General features: G+C 43.7%; 1 protein-coding gene across 6 annotated transcripts in view; it reads left to right on the top strand.

The window, feature by feature from the left end:
- Positions 1–21,403, top strand: part of TRAPPC9 (trafficking protein particle complex subunit 9) — an 840,301-nt gene that overhangs the window by 350,535 nt on the left and 468,363 nt on the right. The window contains exon 20 of one of the 6 annotated variants that reach the window (XM_050940633.1): positions 1,223–1,353. The exons of the other annotated variants lie outside the window; for them this stretch is intronic. Within the exon in view, the coding sequence (XP_050796590.1) occupies positions 1,223–1,286 (64 nt within the window). The 3' untranslated portion in view covers positions 1,287–1,353. Of the gene's footprint in view, positions 1–1,222; positions 1,354–21,403 lie in introns of those variants that run through there. 6 annotated transcript variants of the gene reach the window in all.

Genomic DNA, 21,403 nt, shown 5'->3' with positions numbered 1-21,403 from the left:
AAAGTTTAACTCCATCCTCACCCAAAATTTTTCACGAAGGTAGTCTCTAATTTTCATGTTAAACAAGCAATCTATTTGCCGATGTTCTTTCTGAAACCCCATGCACATAGAGATGAGGACACACTTCAGTCATATGTGAGCAGGACTTTAGATTTCTTTCTGGAGTGTACTCTCTTAGATTCTCCATGCAGTTTTTTGTTGCAATTGAGGACCGAGCTAAGAGCCAACCAGTTCCCACTGAGAGAATCTCATCCTGGATCTCTTCATGCATTTGTTTGTTACCAATTGAACACATATAACATAAGAATGGCCATACTAGGTCAGACCAAAGATCCATCTAGCCCAGTATCCTGTATTCCAACAGTGGCTAATGCCAGGTGCTCCAGAGATAATGAACAGAACAGGTAATCATCAAGTGATCCATTCCCTGTCGCTTATTCCCAGCTTCTGGCAAATTGAGGCTAGGGACACCATCACTGCCCATCCTGGCTAATATAGCCATTGATGGACCTATCCTCCATGAATTTATCTAGTTCTTTTTTGAACCGTGTTGTAGTCTTGGCCTTCACAACATCCTCTGGGAAACAGTTCCACAGGTTGAGTGTGCATTGCATGAAGCACTACTTCCTATTTTTTGTTTTAAATCTGCCTTCTATTAATTTCATTTGGTGATTCCTGGTTCTTGTGTTAGGAGGAGGAGTAAATAACACTGCCTTATTTACTTTCTCCACACCTGTCATGATTTTATATACCTCTATCATATCCCGCCCCTTAGTTGTCTCTTTTCCAAGCTGAATCGTCCCAGTCTTACTCATCTCTCCTTATGCGGAAGTGTTCCATATCCCTACTCATTTTTGTTGCCCTTTTCTAACCTTTTCCAATTCCAATTGGCTATATATAATATAACCCCTCTCGTTATAGTATTGGCACATTCTACTAGAGCTCAGGCAGCTTGGTCATCTGTCCACACTTTTGCTTGTCATTATTCCATTTCCCATCAATCCAGGGATGGTGCCAATTTCAGACAGGTTGTCCTACAATCATTGTTCAGGTAGACTCTGAGCCTACTTCCATGTTTGTCTGGTTGTGAGTCTCGTTCAATGGAAGGGACATGTCACATTCTGTCATAGTTACAGGTCTGTATCAAATTGTGAACTCTGTTTTATATTGCCCTGCATTTTGTGTACTAACTGCCATTTTGTATTCTCTGTTGAAAGGCCAGGCCAGTCCATTCCAGACATGGACCTGCCAGGGAGAGGCATGGGACAACCCAGATAAGACTATAAATGAGGGAGCCATCAACTTTGAATGAATGAAAAGACACTCAGCACTCATTCAGCTAATAAAATGCAATGCCTACTCACCTGAGAAATCTGACTCATGACTGAGTCAACATAACAGCTTTGTGAAAACTTGGAGGTGTTCAGCTGATGGTAAACTCTCTGGTCACAGTATATTCATTCCAAGTAATAAATTAATAGATTGTCAGGGAATATATCTCCTCTACACTAAGATAAAAATTGTACACTAACAGGTAGTTTAGACCCATTTTTTTTGTTCTTTATAAAAAGATACATTTTATTATTTGTTTTTAAATTAAATTAAAACAGTTTCATTTGGAGTTGAATATTTCATCAGAAGAGTTTACAAACAATGTTTCAGTTCTAGTACAGGAGAACTAGAGAAGGAAACTAATTAATTACTTCCTATAAACAAAATGAAACTGCAGATACAATGTTTTTTCTTTTGCGAACTGAATGAAATGCAAGAGGAAACAGAATAATAAACGTTCATTGAAAAAATTATTTGTTTCAATAATCTATTGCTTTTAACGACATAGCGAAGGGAATTTTCTTTAAATATGTGACCATATCCTTCGAAAAAAGGGTTAGATCAACATAAAAGTGATGAAACATTCAGTATGCGTAAAGCTAGTGAGCAGTCTGAGTCATGCAAATAACTTGGCACCATTTTCTAAAAATCATAGAGTTCTCTCTGAGATGTGACCTACTTCTCATTTTAAATGGAATGTTATGTTCAGAAGTTGTCTTAAATATCTGACCTATATGTGTCCTTCTGATTATCCCTGGAAGTATAAAAAGTTTTCTGAACTGGGAAAACTCATCTTTACTTGAAACCACTAGTTGTTTAGAAGAATCAGAGATAATAAGCTTGCTCTTGTACAGCCCAGCATGTTCTATATTAGAGTTTAGGTATATTTTGGACATGTTCCTTTGTCTCCCATTGTAAAAGATGACTTCCATTTCTACGTGCTTAACACTTCTGATTTTAAAAGTTTGTAGTTTTGCATACTAGGCTCAGAACATCAGTAAATTTGGTGTACAATTGCAAGAGTTTGTGGAGAAATGGAAAGACTTTGGTCAGATTGTGGGCAAAGAGACTCATTAATGATAGTAGCATTGCTAGCCACTCAAATTCTCTCTTAGCTTTCAAAAGAAACCTTGAGAACAGAAAATTCATGGTGAGTTTTACTGTATCTCCACATAAATCTGTCAGGAATTAATCAGCTGGTGAGGCCTCACTAATCATCACTGGTCTCGCTTATTCTAACTCTCATGTCAAGTGTCAAATTTAAATTTGACCAGTGGTGGAATTGAGTTTGATTCCCACTACTTTAACACAAATACAGGAAGGTAGTGCTTGGCTGGAGGTTAATCAGAAGCAGATATACAAAATAATATATGTTTGCTGTAAGCCTAATACTTTGAACCATCTCCAAATAACATTGCAACTTCCCCCCCCCATGTAATAAAAAATTTAATATTGTTTCAGGTTGCTTTAAGAAATTTTGTGTCCAGGGCTGTACACATTACACAAGACATATTTATAGTTAGTAGCATCTGAACCAATCGAGACACTAGCTCTTGCATCTGCCTGTATTGATTCTTACATAGAAACTGCATAAAAATTAAATGGTTTTCTTCACCCTGATTGTCAAATATTCTTCCCATTTTTATAGACCAGATTTGTAGCCCTTACTGATTAGAGAACTGTGCCATGACTATTGGTTCTCTCACCTGAAGGGCCTTGAATGTTAAGACAAGAAACTTGAATGTGATTTGGTGGAAGAGGGGGAGCTAGTGGAAGGAATCAGGATCATTGGCTCTTGTGATCCTTGATGTAAAGAGGGTCCTTAGGATTTGCCCAAGCATGTATGAAGTACCCATAAAATGAGAAAGGAGTCCTATTACATTCTAGCAAATTATTGCAAGAGTAATATGGAATATTGAGTTAAATATTTAATTTAGTCATATCCATATATATGCTATTTTATATTCTTATACCATATGTCTTCAACCAGACAAAACGAGTTGCCTTAAAGACAGAGAGAACTCTAAAGACACTTTACCTTTTTATAAGGGTAGATCGTGAACTTGTTGGATTGTGGTTACCTCTCTGTAGACTAAATTCCAAATATCTTTTAAAGAAACCATCAGTAAGTATAATAACGTGATTAAAAAATACTGCTAATGCTAATCTTTCTAAATGTATAATGTATATATTTAGTATTCAGTACATTAACTTTCTTCCCAATGGTAATGAACTCAGTTATTTTATCTGATCACTTTGCCTTGCTACAACATGCTAAATATTTGCCGTATCAATTCCATTGATGAGAAGCACTTCAGTTTAATTTTCAAATGGTAATTAGTATGCTACCTTTCCATCTAAGGTACAAAATTACTCTTAATATTGGACTGTTGTGAATTCAGTCCGTGCTTTACTTGTCAGCAGCTATAGCTACTATCTTCTTCCTTTCCCCTCCCCACTGCATCTAATTATTGGCTCAGCTAGTGTTCAGTTTGAACTTCTTTTCCACTCCATTTCACTAGACATACACTGGCTATTTGTACCCTCCTTCGCTGTAGTCTGCCATTTGTACAACATTATCAGCATGTTGTGCTCCACAGCTTAGGTATTGTGAAACTCTGATAAGAGTACATCTGTTCAGATTGTGTAATGGATTGGATAACAGAAATTAAGAAATAGAAAAGACCTGTTTAGTTCATTTTGTCCGTTGCGTGTGAGCCAGTACAAGATTGTTCCCTATGCTGTTGCTTTGTCTGGTTTATTTTTTATTGGGTTGTTTTGATATTTCTTTTTACTGTGGTACAGCTGTATGTGACCACACTTAAAACATAAGAAAAGTACATTATGCATTGAGTAATGTATATATTAAATTAGTAGTGCAGTATATGTATACTGAATTATTCCAGAATTTTTCTCCCCGACTGTGTTCCTTTTCAGTCTCTCTTATGTAGTCTGCAAACATCGTAACATTCTAGTTCTCCTTCAGTTCAAAATTCAGCAAAAAAGTTTGCTTTTCTCTTAGAAGCTTAAGTTGAGGCTCTTAATTAAATGTAGTGTGACTTTAATAGGAGCTCTAGATGCTCAGCATCTTTGAAAATAAGAGCTCTTCTCTTTAGGAGTCTAACTACAGAGTTAGAATTTAACTTTAAGCTAGGTTTGACTATGTTGGGCTGTGTCTATATGACTGCATTTATGCTTGGTTTATGTGAATTTTGCTATATCACAAAGCAGGGATTGGATTCCCCAGTTTCACAATTCAGAGAAACACTGTTAGTATTTGAGCTCTAGTTAAAATGATTGTTTTACAAAATTTGGCCTCAATCCTGCAAAGATCCTGTTTAACTTTATGCACTGTGAATGATCCATTGAATTCGATGGGGATACGGTGCTTAAATGTAAGCATTTGTGTAAGCCTGCATAGTCAGGATCTTTAATTGTAGTTAATTATAGTCAGGTCTAATAGTCTGCTGGGCTTTTAAGTAAATCCTCTATTTATTTGACTATAACCAGTGCCCGTGTAACAACATCTTGCGAAAGGACTTTTACTATGTTCATAGACTGATCACACTCTTCTTTCCACTTCACTTGTGGTCAAAGAGTCGGGCTCTTTGTCTCTGAAGGTGCACAACAGTGTTTCCAAAGTCAATAATTCCAATGATCTTAAAGAAAATAAAACATTTGTGCAGGGAATACTATTGAAGTAAAATGAAAGTTAATAATAAAATCATAACCAGGCTGAGAATGTGATAAGCATGTAAGAAAGTACTTAATTACGTCATATTTTTTAAGCTATATGGTCACCTTACCATAGCGTGAAGTCCTGTGCCTGACATCAGTAAGCTGTTTCTCTTTAAGGGCCAACTCCTGTGAGAAGTGCCTCATTCAAGGCATTGAGAGTCTTCAGTTCTCATCTCTTGAATCCAGGGCTGGCTCCAGGGTTTTTGCTGCCCCAAGCAGCAAAAAGAAAGAAAGGAGAGGGGGAAAAAAAAGAAAAGGGGGGCTGCAATTGCAATCTGCAGCTTTACCGCCGCTGTTTCAATCTTTGGCAGTAATTCGGCGGCTGGTCCTTCGCTCCGAGAGGGACTGAGGGACCCGCCGCCGAATTGCTGCTGAATACTCAGACGTGCCGCCCCTCACTGTTGGCTGCCCCAAGCAGCTGCTTGCTGGGCTGGTGCCTGGAGCCAGCCCTGCTTGAATCCCAGCATTTTTCTCCAGTTCTCCAGTGGCTCAATTCTGGAAGGTTTTAGTGGCTATTGGGACAGTTTTGATTATCCTCAGCACCTCCCAGGATTTGACTCCAGGATCAGTGTCTTAGTTAGCCCCAGTGTACCTTGACTGCTTTATGGACTATGCACATTTCTCCCTGCTGTATTGTGTGCAGGTGTAAACCATGTCAGCAGTGCGTGCTTCACTGTGTTATTGGTAATACACAACCACAATTGTATGTCTGAAGTTGGAACCGGTTTAATTTCATCATCCTTTCTGTGCGTAATGTCACTTTCCTAATCAGCATTTGGGATATATTGGAATATCATAAGTTATTTGCTCAGTTCAAAAAGTTATTTTGATCCACTTTTAGTGGTTGGGAAATCCGTTAATAAGACATTAATCCTAGCTGTTGTTAATACAGTTGTAATTTTCAAAAGGCAACCACCTTTCTGGGTGATGTCTGATCACCAAAAGCAAAGATTAATGGAATATTAATTTGCTTCTCACTTTAGGAGCATCTTTGTTTCACTTACTGAATTGTCAAAGAGCAGAATATTTCTCTGACGTTTTATAGCTAGTACAGTTCATATAAGACATCCAGCAAGTGCCTGCCTCGGTACTAGGAATAGAAATATTTTATGGTTTTAGGTTTGTTTTTCCCCATTCCAATTAAAACAGTTTTGTGTTGAGTTTTAAAAATGTATTTGCAATGTTTACAATCTAAATATTGCAGAAATCTCTTACTGCATGAAAATTGAATAGGAACTCTCTCTCTCTCTCTCTCTCTCTCTCTCTCTCTCTCTCTCTCTCTCTCTCAAACAAATATTGGAACTGCTGTTTTTCAAATATTAAAATGTATCTTAACGATCTTTGAGGCAGAACTATGTCTATGCATAATACAGATGTAACAGAGCCTTGATTGTGAGTGGGGTCTCTGAGTGCTATTGTAAAATATATAATAAAAATGAATAAAATGAAAAAGTAAACCGTATAAATGATGAACATAAATTTGATGCTGAAATCACTTTTAATAATGTAAGATGGCATTAGTATTAAAATTAACACTTTAATTAAAAAAAAAATCTAAATACTGATAGAGCTTGTTTGAGATCACTCTTCCTAATTTGGAAGTTGTTGACTATATTTCAGATGTTTCGAAGAGATAAATAGACACTCTATGACTGATCAATGTTTGTATCAATTTTTAAAATGCATTTTCAAATATTTAATCATTGTAACACTAGAAAATTAGCATCACTTTCCTCACATTGTGGCTGACTTGGAATTGGTATGCTGTAATACCATGGGGAAATTTTATTTGAAATCTTTAACTCAGTAAAAGCGGGATCTGAGGGTTAATCAGAAGATTTGATAATTGTGAAGTACTGATTGCTCTCAATATGCGGGTGGGAATGAGGTTGAAGCTGGAGCTTGGACTGGGGGTGTTCTTGTCTTTGTATTTGAATGAAACTGTTACTTGTACGATGTTTATTACATTTTAAAGATTTACTTCTTATTCACATATTGCCTGTGCCTGTACCCATGTAGATCCAGCTCCAGTGCCTGTGAGCTTTGGCATTCTCAAGAAAGAAGTGCTCATTGAACCCACATGAATGCCCTGTCACAGCACTGAATGTTTGGAACCAAGATTAGAAAATTACCATGCTGTTGGAGTCTTCTCAGTTTCTTTTCAAGGTTATCTGCAGACTTAGGTACCTCTGCTCTGTTAAGTTGCTAGGAGATTCAGGGTACAGTTTTCATGCCCTCTCCTTCAACAGTGTTTGTTTTCCCTTTACACCACCTTTAGCTAGCATTCCTGATGGCTTTTTTTGACCCTGAGGAATAGGATTTAGTGGGTGACTGGGACCACCCTTTTCCTAAAGGTCGGGATGCTATTGAGGCATCCTTAGTATCTCAGAGGGTATGTATACACTACGGGATTATTCTGATTTTACAGAAACCGGTATTTGGGAACAGACTGTATAAAGTCGAGTGCACGTGGCCACACTAAGCACATTAATTCGGCGGTGTGCGTCCATGTACCGAGGCTAACGTCGATTTCAGGAGCATTGCACTGTGGGTAGTTATCCCATAGTTCCCGCAGTCTCCCCCACCCATTGGAATTCTATGTTGAGATCCCAGGGCATGATGGGACAAAAACAATGTCGCAGGTGAGTCTGGGTAAATTTAGTCAGTCAATACTCCCTTCATGAAAGCAACGGCAGACAATCATTTCGCACCCTTTTCCCTGGATTGCCCTGGCAGATGCCCTAGCATAGCAACCATGGATCCCATTTAGCCTTTTTTCACTCTCACTATTTGTGTACTGGATGGTGCTGACAGACGCAGTACTGCAGTGCTACATGGCAGCATTCACTTGCATTTGCAGGGTTGCAGAGACAGTTACCAGCCCTATTGCACCGTCCGCTGCTGTCATGGGTGCTCCTGGCTGGCCTTGCTGAGGTCAGCCAGGGGTGCATGGACAAAAATGGGAATAACTCCCCAGGTCATTACTTTCTTTACATTTTGTTTAAAAGTAGAGTCGGTCCTGCCTAGAATATGGGGCAAGCCTACTAAAGAACCAGAGAGGACAGCCGCTCTAGGTCAGAGCCCCAGACATCCCGCAGAAATGATGAGCTGCGTGCCATTCTAGGGGGTGCCTCTGCAACAACTCCAACCGTTGCTTCCCTCCTCCCCCACCCCTCCTGGGCTACTATGACAGTTATCCCCCCATTTGTGTGAAGAAGTAATAAAAAATGCATGCATAAGAAACTCTGACTTTATTGAGATAAAATGAAGGGGAGGCAGCCTCCAGCTGCTATGATATTCCAGGCAGGACTGAATCTCCATTAGTCATTAAAGTGGGGGTGGAGGGAGAGGAGCACAGTTTCCAGCTGCTATGATATTCCAGGCAGGACTGAATCTCCAGGAGACAAAGCTTAAAGAAGTGAATGAGCAGGAGTCATTCCCATTTTTGCCCAGGCACCCCCGGCCAACCTCACCGAGGCCAGCCAGGCGTACTCATGGGATGATGATGATGGTTATCAGTCCTACTGCACCGTCTGCCATCAGGGAGAGGAGAGGAGAGGATGCTGCTGTTTAGCGTTGCAGCACCGCGTCTACCAGCAGTATCCAGTACACATACAGTGACATTGAAGAAAGGCGAGAAACTATTTTTTTCCCTTTTCTTTCATGGGGCGGGAGGGGGGGTAAATTGATGACATATACCCTGAACCACCCACGACAGTGTTTTTCACCCTTCAGGCATTGGGAGCTCAGCCAAGAATGCAAATACGTTTCGGAGACTGCGGGAACTGTGGGATAGCTCGAGTCCTCAGTCCCCCCTCCCTCCCTCTATCAGCGTCCATTTGATTTTTTGGCTTTCTGTTATGCTTGTCACAGAGCACTGTGCTGAGTCCCTGCTGTTACCTCTGTCTATCATAGCCTTGGAGATTTTTTCAAATGCTTTGCCATTTTGTCTTTTGGAACGGAGTTCTGATAGAACAGATTTGTCTCCCCATACAGTGATCAGATCCAGTATCTCCTGTACGGTCCATGCTGGAGCTCTTTTTGGATTCTGGGACTGCATGGTCACTTGTGCTGATCGGCGCTCCATGCTGGGCAAACAGGAAATGAAATTCAAAAGTTCATGGGGCTTTTCCTGTCTACATGGCCAGTGCATCCGAGTTCAGATTGCTGTCCAGAGCGGTCACAATGGTGCATTGTAGGATAACGCCCGGAGGCCAGTACTGTCCAATTGCGGCCACACTAACCGTAATCCGACATGGCAATACCGATTTCAGCACTACTACCCTCATCGGGGAGGATTACAGATAGTGGTATTAAGAGCCCTTTATATTGATAAAAAGGGCTTCGTTGTGTGGACGGGTGCAGGGTTAATTCAGTTTAACAATGATAAATTCGATATAAACTCATAATGTAGACCAGGCCTTAGTGACAACATCTCCACCTCATTGATATCACCATAATCTTCTAGAGCCATCAGGACCCATTACAGAGTCACTGGAATTTTGAGACCATTGTAGTCCAGAGATATTGCCTCTTTTATGTCTTAGCATCTTTACTGATGTGGAGGCTAAGGAAAATGTAAAATTACTTTTCTGATTAATAGAAGGTTACTGTGCATAACCTAGAATAGTCTAGCTAATATCTGCACCAATTCCTGTGGTCTTTCAGGACCTTGGGAAATTGAGATGCAGAAATGCAGTCATTTGCTTGTGGTCACACAACCCATCAGAAGCACAACTGGGCATAGAGATCTGGTCTTTTGATTCCCAGCCTTATCCACTGGACCACACTGTCTGGTTTGTTTTTTGACGTATTACACCTTCATGTTGTAACTGAGGTATTCTTGACAGCTGATAGATACATTCTGTTACTTGCTCATAAAAGGCGTCTGAGGAAAGAAGTCTAGTAAAAATAATTCTTGAGGATGGTCACAATAGTAATTTCCTTCATCATCTTAATGATCAGCCTCCTGAACTATGAAATACGTAGACTATGACCAACATAAGTGTTTTGAAAGCACTTCTTTTCATATAATTCTTCATGAAAATTGGCGTGTTAATGTGACATAGTCAATGTATCATTATGTCTAATCTGTAAGCTGTTAATGATTTTCCTTGCACACATAGGAGATGTAACATCTAAGCCAGAGGTCCCCAGAATGTGGGGTGTGTCCCCCTAAGGGGGCGTGGAGAACCATTTTGGGGGTTGTGCAGCTGGGGCTTTGGGCCAACCCCCATGGGGGGGCAGGGAGGGAGCACCATCCAGCTCTGCTCCTGGCCCTGGCTGCTGAACCTGTGTCTGGGGCCCCAGCTGCCAGCCTTGGCCGGGGCTCTGCTCTGCTCCCAGCCCTGTCCCAAGCTGTGGCCTCAGCCTTGGCCCCTTTGCCCCGTCCACATCTCCCTCCTCACAGAGCCATAGCCCTGCTCCCGGCCCCAGCTCTGGATGGGGAGGAGGGTGTGGACAGAAATAAGGGGGAGGGGGGCTGATCCTAAAATGTTTGGGGGCTACTGATCTAAGCAATAGACTATCATGTATGTCTTATGGGGAAATATGGACTTACAGATCACTTTGGCAGTAATGCATACATTTTTGCTACATTTAAAGTAAACTAGACAAGATTATTGTGCAAAAATTGGAAAGTATACCACTGAGGAGGTATAGAGAGAATAATAATGTTTCAATCTCTCTTGGGGGTCTATATCAGTGTGTTTTATTAGATTATTTGGTAAAGCAGAGCTGCAAAATTGAAAAACGGAATATTTGATCCTATGAAATCCTTAGTATTTTGGTTTCCTGAAATGATTATCTTTTAGATCAGTGGTTACCAAACTTCTTGTACTGGTGACCCCTTTCGAACACCAAGCCTCTGAGTGTGCTCCCCCCACCCCGAAATTAAAAACATTTTTTTATATATAACGCTATGTTAAATACTAAATTTAAACCCTATTGCTTAAAATGAATTTACCTTTTCTCGCTGCTTTTAAATTAAGACTAAAACACATTTTTATTGAATTAAATATAAGTGGAAAAGTTATTTTTAAGTAGAATTTTATTTTAATACTTGACAGCCATTGACCCGAAGCAGCCAAAAATCAGTGAGTTCGATGGTGCTGTTTATTTGACACAAGAAGTTTTATTCTTGATGTTGTTTTCGAGATTTCGTTTTTATTGTGAGAAGGCTGGAGAATCCACTCTTGCATTCATAGGTAGTGGGAAATGGCAGAAGAATGCTCAAGGCCATTTCAGACACCAGTGGGTATTCACTTGCAACTGAGCACCAGAACAGGTTTGGAGGCAGCTAGCTGTGTGAAGTTTGCTTTCACTTGATCATCATTGATCATGTCGACAAACTGTTCCTGTGTGTGAATATCGTCAGTAGGTAACTGCTCAGCTGTCACACTGAAAGAGTTCTTCAGGGAATGAAGTGCTTCTGGTAGTGCTGGGAAGTAGTGGGAGAACTCTTCATGAAGGGCTCTCAAATGTTCACTGATTGCTGACTTGAGAGCACTGTCAATGTTAACTTCCTCCTCCTCGCTGAACAGGGAAAGTGTCGGAAACATGCTGTATCTTTCTGTGTCCGGCTTCCTGGACCACAGATCCAACTTGATCTGAAGGCTTTGATTTTATTAGTCAGGTCTATTAATATTGGACGTTTTCCATGAAGTGACAGATTGAGATCATTAAGGATACCAAAAATATTAACTAGGTATGCCAAGCAGAGAAGCCATTTCTTGTCACTGAACATTTTGTTCAGCTCTTGTTTCTGTTTTTGCAGGAAAAACTCTGCCATCTCTTCTTGAAATATAAAAATGTGCTTTAATGTGCATCCCCTAGAAAGCCATCGGACTTGAGTGTGGGAAAGTAGAACTTCATATTCACCATCCATTTCACTGCATAACTCTCGAAAGAGACGACTATTGAGAGCATGAGCTTTAATGTAGTTCGCTGCTCGTGTCATAAACAGATAGCTAAGGGTTAATGTCTCTTTCACCTGGAAAGAAGTAACCTGAAACACCTGACCAGAGGACCAATCAGGAAACAAGACTTTTTCAAATCTGGGTGGAGGGAAGTTTGTGTCTGAGTTCTTTGTCTTCTGCCCGTCTCTCTCTCGGCTATGAGAGGATTTCTGTTTCCTGCTTTCTAATCTTCTGTTTCCCAGTTGTAAGATGGTGATTTATATGTTTTTTTTTATTTACATGTGTATAGTTGCTGGAATGTTTTGAATTGTATTCTTTTTGAATAAGGCTGTTTATTCATATTTCTTTTAAGCAAATGACCCTGTATTTGTCACCTTAATACAGAGAGACCATTTTTATGTATTTTTTTTTCTTTTTACATAAAGCTTTCTTTTTAAGACCTGTTGGAGTTTTTCTTTAGTGGGGAACTCCAGGGAATTGAGTCTGTGCTCACCAGGGAATTGGTGGGAGGAAGAAGTCAGGGGGAAATCTGTGTGTGTTAGATTTACTAGCCGGACTTTGCATACCTTCTGGGTGAAGAGGGAAGTACTTCTGTTTCCAGGACTGAAAATAGAGAGGGTGGAATCCCTCTGTTTAGATTCACGGAGCTTGCTTCTGTGTATCTCTCCAGGAACACCTGGAGGGGGGAAGGGAAAAGGTTTATTTCCCTTTGTTGTGAGACTCAAGGGATTTGGGTCTTGGGGTCCCCAGGGAAGGTTTTTGGGGGGACCAGACTGCCCCAAAACACTCTAATTTTTTGGGTGGTGGCAGCTTTACCAGGTCCAAGCTGGTAACTAAGCTTGGAGGTTTTCATGCTAAACCCCATATTTTGGACGCTAAGGTCCAAATCTGGGACTAGGTTATGACAGTCGTATAACAACATTCACCACAGCATTAAGGCACATTGGCAATGTCTTTGCAGCTAGGACTTGAAGATGGATTCCACGAGTGACGATCATATTAGGCGAGACACACTTTACCTGCTGAAAGCCAGACCGTGCACCCATCATTGCTGGAGCACCATCGGTACAGATACCACAAAGGTTTTTCCAGTCAGTGCCATTGCTTTCAAAAAAGACAGTCACTCTATTGAAAATGGCCTGTGCTCTTGTGGTGGTTTAAGTTGTTCACAGAATAAGTACTCATCCTTAATGTCTCTGGCATTACCATATCGTACGAATGCTATCAACTGTGTGCAGTAAGTAACATCAGTAGTTTCTTCAAGTTGCATGCTGAACATACTGAAAGGAGAACGTTTAATTTTGTGCACAACTTGTTTTTTGATATCTTTAGACATCTCACATATATTCCTCATTTCACAGTATCATTAGACTTGGAAAGCATATTCAGTTTTTTGTCAGTATCGTTGCCAACCATAAGTGCCATGGTATCTTTGCATGCTGGCAGAATAAGCTCCTCACCTACTGTATATGACGTTTTGGTACAGGCAGTTCGTAGTGACACAATATAAGAAGCATCCACAGCTGAGGAGGTTTTCTGTCAGAAATTTCCATCAGCGTCAAGCCTAGCCTACTTTGTTGCTTCTGTGTTTGAAAAAATCCATGTTTTGATTTTTATGCTCAGGATATTTAGTTTCAAGATGTCACTGCAGTTTGCATGGTTTCATTGATTCAGCAGACAAAACTTCACAGCAAATGACGCATTGTGGTTTTTCAATACCAGAAGTGATGATACTGGTAAAACGAAGTTTAATGTAAGACTGAAGATACTTCCATTTTTTGGTGGTTTTGGCAGTACAGGTGGCCACTATTTTCAGGAGAAAGTTTGAACTTGTGGGTCTGACTGTTAATTAATAAAGTACTCGTTCAGCTGCGAATCAAGCCCTCTAATGTTGTCTCAGTACCAGGTCAGCCATAGGAAAAATGGTGCCCTGGGCAAACTTCTACTTGGCGCTCTTTCTTTGGAGGTGGAGCGGAGTTGCGGATGGAGCTGGGCTGGAGGAGTTTGGGACTCTGAGATCTGAACATGCTGGTGATGGTGGCTCACAGCAGGTGGCAGACCTCGGGGCTGACAACCCTGTGTGTGGCAGGGCTCGCGGTTACCAACCTTGTGTCAATTAGAGCTCCTGGCTGATAACCCTCAGCATGGCTGGGCTCAGCCTGACAATCCCAATACCAGGGTCAGGGCTCACAGCGTCCTGGATGCCCCAGCTCAAGCCTCACAGCCCCTTTTCTGGTTGGGGTCAGGGATCACAACACTGCACCTGGCCGGGGTCAGGCTTGCAGCCCCATGCCTGGCTGGAACTCGCAGCCCCGCTCCTGGCCAGGGTTGGGGTTGGGGTTCACAGCCCCATGTGGATGTCGGAGTCGGAGCTTGCAGCCCCATGTGGGGGTCGGAGTTGGAGCTTGCCATCCCTGCTCCTGGCCAGGGTTGGGGTCACGGCTTGCAGCTCTGCAGTCCCACAAGGAGGTGTTGGGGTTGGGACTCGCAGTCCCACATGGGAGTCGGAGTCAGGGCTTGCAGCCCTGTGCCTGGCTGGAGCTTACAGGCCTGCTCCTGGCCAGGGATGGGGTCAGGGCTCATGGTTGCAGCTCAGCACAAGGGTTGAGACTTGTGGCTTGCAGCCCCGCTTTTGGACAGGGTTGGGGTCAGAGCTTGCAGCCCCGCAGCTCCACACAGGGGTCGGGGCTCACAGCCTGGCAGCTCCACAAAGAGGTTGGGGCTCACAGCCCCAGACGGTGGTCGGGGCTTGCAGCCACGCATCACTGTCGGGGCTCGCAGCCCAGCACAGGGGTTAGAGCTCGCAGCCACGTGCCGGGGTCAGGGCTCGTGACCCCCCACATAACTGGGTCACAGCCCCCAGTTTAAGAACCAAAGTTATAGATGGTCAAATCATTTCCTTAAGAGAGGAGATGAAACCAGGAGCTGTGGAAGTAGTTCAAAATTCATAAATTGTAGTAGTTGTTTTGTGCCATAGCTGTCTTGAGATACTGTCTTGGGATGTATGTGTGTTCTTTAAACATATTTCTTGTAAGTGAAATATTTGAATGTATATATTTGGCAGTGTGGGGGAGGAGATTATGAGCATAAACTTGCTCTTCTAATCAATCACTGTCACAAATGGACAAGAAAGGTGTGTGTGTGTGTGTGTGTATGTGTGAGATAGAGAATGTATGATTCTGTAGTTTGATTTTTACCTTATTCTGCACTTTACTCCAATATGAAACAAGATGCTACCTTTTATTATATGTATAATTGTTTGAAAAACTTGTTGGACATAGCAGTTTGAGAAAGGAAAAGATACGTTTGTGTTGGGTTAATTGCCCCACTTATATGGGGAGTAGATACACTAGGGAAGGGGTAAAAGGCAAATACCATCCGAGAATGTATCAAATGAACTATTTCCAGTACAGAAAGGGAAGTGTTAATACCACTGTGAAAGACTTCACTGGTAAGATCATATCTATAATACTGTGTACTGTTTTTGTTATCCATGTTCAAGAAAGATTAATTCAAACAGGAACAGGTGCAGAGATCAGCTAGTAGGATGATCAGGAGGATGGAGAACCTATCTTACAAGAGGTGACTAAAAGAAGCTGGCTTCTTTAGTCTAGGAAAATGAAGGCTGAGAGAGATGGCTTCTGAGTATAAATCATCTGGTAAATCTTTACTTTAAAAAGATCTTCCTCCCTCCCTGGGAAAATATTGGCACAAAAATGAGTAGGTATAAACTGGCCATGAATAAATGTAGATAGGATATTGGAAGAAGATTTCTAATAATCAGAACAGGTTCTGGAACAATTTATGAATGTGTACTGGGGGCAAACAGCCTAACTATTTTTAAGATGGAGCTTGGTATTATTATAAATGACATTATATGGCAAGGGTGCCATGATAGTAGAGGACTGAACTCGGTGACCCAGGAGGTCCTTTCTAGTCATATGTTTAAAACTCTTCGTAATCAGGAATGAAAAAGTGGGTTTTCGATGAAACAAAGATTTTCACACAGTTTCTTTTCATTTAAAATTTCTGATTTTTTTCCTTGGAAAATATGAAAATCAAAATGTTTTTTGGAACCAGACACATTTAAAAAAAAACCTAAAGGTTGAAAAGTCAAATTTTTCTGCCCCCAAAAATCCATTTTCTGACCAGCTGTTGTAGATCACTCACCTCAAATAGCTATTGGTGGCATATATGGCATTGAAGTAGATTCTCAGTAGATTCTCTCAAGACCTATTCATGCACTTTTGCATGGATGGGTATGTGGAAAGCCTGCAGATGAGTCTTTCATGTCTTGCAGATTGCATCTGGGCTGCAGGCTGCTGGTTGTATCTGTTTTAGTTCCTGGTTTTACTAACAACAAGATGTGTAGTAGTGTAGTGTAAAAGCAAAAAAACACTTTTGAAGTTATAAATACCAAGTGATATCCATTTCAGTTTCTCACTTCAAGAACTGTCACAATACAATAATTAAGAGTACAGCTTTGCTGAATCCTCTAGAAACAACAAACTATCAGTATGTAGGAGAGCTCATTGTTTGAAATTCACCCTTCCCCCCCAAGTCTGGTTTGGTTGTTGAAAATGGAATTATTCATATTCAAATATAGGATATAATAGTTTTTGTCACTAATACTCAATCTTCTCCCAACTGACCTACAAAGTGCTTTCTCAAGGGCATAGCAAACCTCTTCCCACAACCCAGGCTCCCCGCTCCTCAATGAGATCTCAGCCTAGTGTTAAAGGACTAACTAGACCCCCGTTTGAACCCATGCCACTTGTTTACTAACTCACCTTTCCATGAAGACAGTGTTCCTCATTGCCATCACTTCTGCCAGAAGGATAAGGGAGATAACTTTGGCATCTCCCTTTCGTGTGTTCTTTCCTGACAACATCACACTTAGACCACATCTAAAGTTTACTCCCAAGATGACTTCTGCATTTCACATGAACCAGCTTCCGGCCTTTTATCCCAAACCTCATGGGGATAACAGTGAAACAATCCTCCATATGCTCGACATGAGAAGAGCCGTGGCTTCCTATTTGGACAGGACAAGGTCTTCAAGGAAATCTCCAAGATTTTTCCTCTCCATTGCAGATAGGTCAAAAGGTACAGTGATATCAGCTCAGAGACTCTCCAAATGGGTCTCTGTCTGTATTAAATTCTGTTATCAATTGCGTAATACAGCACCCCCATCTTCGGAATGCACACATTCTGTGAGGTTGGTCTCCTCATCCGTCACCACCTCCAAGGGTATCCTTATATAAGAAATCTGCAGAGCAGTTACCTGGAAATCTGTGCATACGTTTTCAGAGCACTATGCCATCCTGGGGGATTTGGCTGCAGATGCCAAATTCAGTGCCACAATACGATCAGCCATATGGATTAGACTCTGAAGTCCCAGGCCCAAGTGGTTGGTACTGCTTGGGAATCACCTGCAGTGGAGCACCCATAGGGACACTAGTTGAAGAAGTAGTAGTTATTCCCTTGTGTAGTCGCAATCGTTCTTTGAGATGTGTGTCCCTATGTGTGCTCCATGACCCACCCTCCTCCTCTCTACTTGGGAGTTCTAGTAGCTTACTCCGTGCTAGAGAAGGAACTGAGGAGGGAATGCTCGTGCATGCTCGCTAGCCTCATGGAAGATGAGAAGCAGTGCATGCGCATGTGGGACAGACTGCTACTAGTGTTCTTCAATCAACAGTGCAGGGGCACAGACACACCTACTATGGCGAACCGATAGGGGAACACATCTCAAAGAACCATAGTTACCGCACACAGTGAGTAACTTCTTCCTTCTCCAGCTTAATGGAATTCTGAGCTAGCACAGAGCTGCGATAGTGGCAAGGGGGAAATGTTGGAGGTAGGGCTGGAGTGCAATATATTGTTGGCTAGTAGAGTGACTTACTGAGAGCCATTATCCTCTGGTGAAAGTTAGAGCAACTGAGGCTGCACTAACTTGTGTCAAGTTGGTTTGACTCCATGGCAGCTACCAGGGTTTGAGGGGCAGAAAGATAGTATAAAGCTGTCTGTGCTGCTCCTTAATCTTAAACTCACCAAGATGGCACACCTGGGGATCCAGCCCATGTAGCATGCACATCTGGAGTGTAAGAGGTGTTCGTTCTTCTTCGAGTGCTTGCTCATATTGATTCCAATTAGGTGTGCGCGCGCTGCGTGCACGTTCGTCGGAAGATTTTTACTCTAGCAACACTCGGTGGGTCGGCTGGGTCGCCCCCTGGAGTGGCGCCGTTATGGTGCCGAATATATACCCCTGCTGACCCAACGACCCCTCAGTTCCTTCTTACCGCCCGTGATGATTGTTTGAACTGTGGAGCGCGGCTTTGCTGATCTCCATGTCCCTAGCTTACTCGTAGTTCTTTGCTGCTAATTGTGTTTATACTTCGAGTTCTTATACTTATAGTTAGTATTAGTTGTTGTGTATATATAGTGAGTATATATAGTTTAAGGGGGGATTGGGGATCAGCCCCTTTCCTCCACCCCAATGCGGGCTCATGACCAAGTCACCGGGATTCAAACTGTGCTCGGTGTGCCAAAAGCCGATGCCAATAGGGGACTCCCACGACTCCTGCCTCAAGTGCCTAGGGGAATCCTACCTTCCTGATAAGTGCCGATCTGCAAATCATTTAAACCAAGGACGAAAGAGGAGTGGGACTTTCGATTGAAACAGCTCCTCATGGAGTTGGCACTTAGTCCTGCACCCTCAGTACCGAGCGCTCAACAGGCTGCATCTGTAAGGAGCGCCCCTTCGGTTCTGGACCGGTCCGGTACTGAGAAGGAGCCCCGGCACCGACCCTTACTGGCACCGACATCTGCTCGGCACTGCTCCCTGTCCCCGGGTCCCAGGAAGCAGCATATGGCTCCAGCTGCTTCAGCTCCACAGAAGAAGCGCTCATTGAAGACGGATTGCCTGGCACCTTCTTCTGCCGCGGCACCGCTGACTGTGGCACTGCTGAGCATGGCACCGTTGATTCCGGTCCCGCAAGGGCCGTTGAGTCCGGTGCCTGACAGCTCCCCGGCTCATGCTGTGGTTGAGCTTGCTCTCCCTTCTACACTGGAGAACTTCTCCACGGCAAGGGAGCTCATAGCTATGATGGAGTCTGCACGGCCTCAACCCCCGGCACCGCCAGTGCGGGTCATCCAATCCATCGGGAAACCGACCGTGGTAAGGCCACCTTCCGTAGTACCAACAGAGAGACGTCGTTCAAGATCATGGTCTCACTGACGCTCTCAATCATGCCGATCCCACTCCCAGCGCCGCTGGCAGTCCCGGCACCGCTCTCCGTTGCGGTACCAGTCGCACTCGCGGCACCGTTCAGCCTCTTGGTCGCCGGCCAGATAGTCCTGGTACTGATCCGACTCACGGCACCGCTCTCGGCACCGTATATCCCGCAGTCGCTCCAGACGAAAGGACTTGAGATCCCGGTCGACCTCCCAGCACCGCTACGGTCACAGGTCCCGGTTTCGCTCGCGGTACCGTTATAGCTCCCAGTAGCACTCTCCGGTACCGCCCCGGGAAAGAACAACCAGAACCATGGCTCCCTCTCAGGGTCTGTCAGCACTGCGGAGGCCATCGAGACACACATTGGTGTCATCACAGGCTGGTAGCGCTTCTTGGATGTCCCCAGCCTTATATTTCCCGAGAGCCAGAGCCACGAGCAAGGACCCCATCACTGCCTGGTCCTTCTGGACACTGTGGGCATACCACCAAGCACAAGGTGCTCCTTCAGTGGTTCCACGTTCGGCCCCGTCAGAACACCGGGTGCCAGAGGCGACAGTAAGCTGCCCCCCCCCATGGGCACGGATGAGGGTCCGGTACTACCTGCAGATACCCAGGTCCCACCAGACTCAAATGACGCTCCTCAAGAACAGGAGCCCCCACAGAACCCTCTGGTCTCTGGCCTCTCCTCTTCCTCCTCTCCAGACGAAGCGGTGGCGGGAACATCCTCCTCAGGCCCTCTGCCAATTGATCTAGGGGCCATCAAGACTTCTTGAGATGAGTGGCTCAGAATATGAATTTACAGGTGGAGGAGGTCCCTGAAATAGAGGACCCTGTAGTGGACATCCTTTCAGCTGACACATCTACTAGAGTGGCTCTCCCGTTTATCCGCACCATACAGGCAAATGCGGACATCATTTGGCAATCTCCAGCGTCAATTACCCCCACAGCCAGGGGAGTAGAGAGAAAATACATGGTCCCCTCAAAGGGGTATGAATATCTCTACATTCACCCACCTCCTTGCTCTCTAGTAGTGCAATCGGTGAATGGAAGGGAGCATCATGGCCAGCAAGCCCCTGCTCCTAAGTCGAAGGAGGCTAGGCACATAGACCTCCTAGGCAGCAAAATATACTCGGCCGGGGGCCTTCAACTTAGAGTGGCAAACCAACAAGCCCTCCTCAGTAGGTATAACTTTAACATGTGAACGTCCTTGGGGAAGTTTACGGAGCTTCTTCCTCAGGAGTCCTGTCAAGAATTTGCGGCCTTACTTGAAGAGGGTAAAAAGATGGCAAGAACCTCCCTCCAAGCCTCTCTGGATGCAGCTGACTCTGCAGCCAGAACTCTGGCATCAGGAGTGACGATGAGGCGTATCTTCTGGCTCCAGGTATCAGACCTTCCTCCTGAATTACAACAAACTATTCAAGACTTGCCCTTCGAAGGCCAAGGCCTTTTCTCAGACAAGACTGACTCCAGATTGCAAAGTCTGAAGGACAATCGCGTCACAATGCGGTTGCTGGGTATGCACACGCCAGTGACCCAACGCAGGACCTTACAGCCCCAGCCACACCGCCCTTATATCCCGCCTAGGCCGCGCCAGGACTTTAGCAGAAGGCGTGGTAGAGGGAATCGTCGGAGGCAGTCTGGCCCTCAAGTGGGTCAAAATCAGGCCCCCCCTAAACCACCAGCGGGGCCCAAGCAGAACTTTTGATGGGACTCCCGAGGACTGCCCACCAGTTATTTTCCCGGATCTTTTTCCTCCATTTTTCAACTGCCTCTTCCATTTCCTCCCTACCTGGTCCCAGCTAACTTCCGATCGCTGGGTCCTGTGCATGGTGGAATTGGGATATCACCTCCAGTTTGTTTCAACCTCATCTTCCCTCCCTCCCTCCCCATCCCTCTTCAGGGACCCCTCTCACGAGCAATTCCTCTTACTAGAGGTCCAGTTGCTCCTAGCCATGGGAGCCATAGAGGAGGTACCAAAAGACATGAGAGGCAAGGGGTTTTATTCCTGCTACTTCCTAATCCCCAAGGCAAAGGGTGGTCTACGACTGCTCCTAGACCTGCGAGAATTCAACAAATTCATGATAAAGTTAAAGTTCCGCATGGTGTCTCTGGGGACCATTATCCCGTCCCTGGATCCGGGAGACTGGTATGCCACACTCGATATGAAGGATCCATATATCCA

Source organism: Gopherus flavomarginatus, chromosome 2 (genome assembly GCF_025201925.1).
Source record: "Gopherus flavomarginatus isolate rGopFla2 chromosome 2, rGopFla2.mat.asm, whole genome shotgun sequence".
NCBI lineage: Eukaryota > Metazoa > Chordata > Testudines > Testudinidae > Gopherus > Gopherus flavomarginatus.
This window is presented reverse-complemented; position numbering and strand designations above follow the sequence as displayed.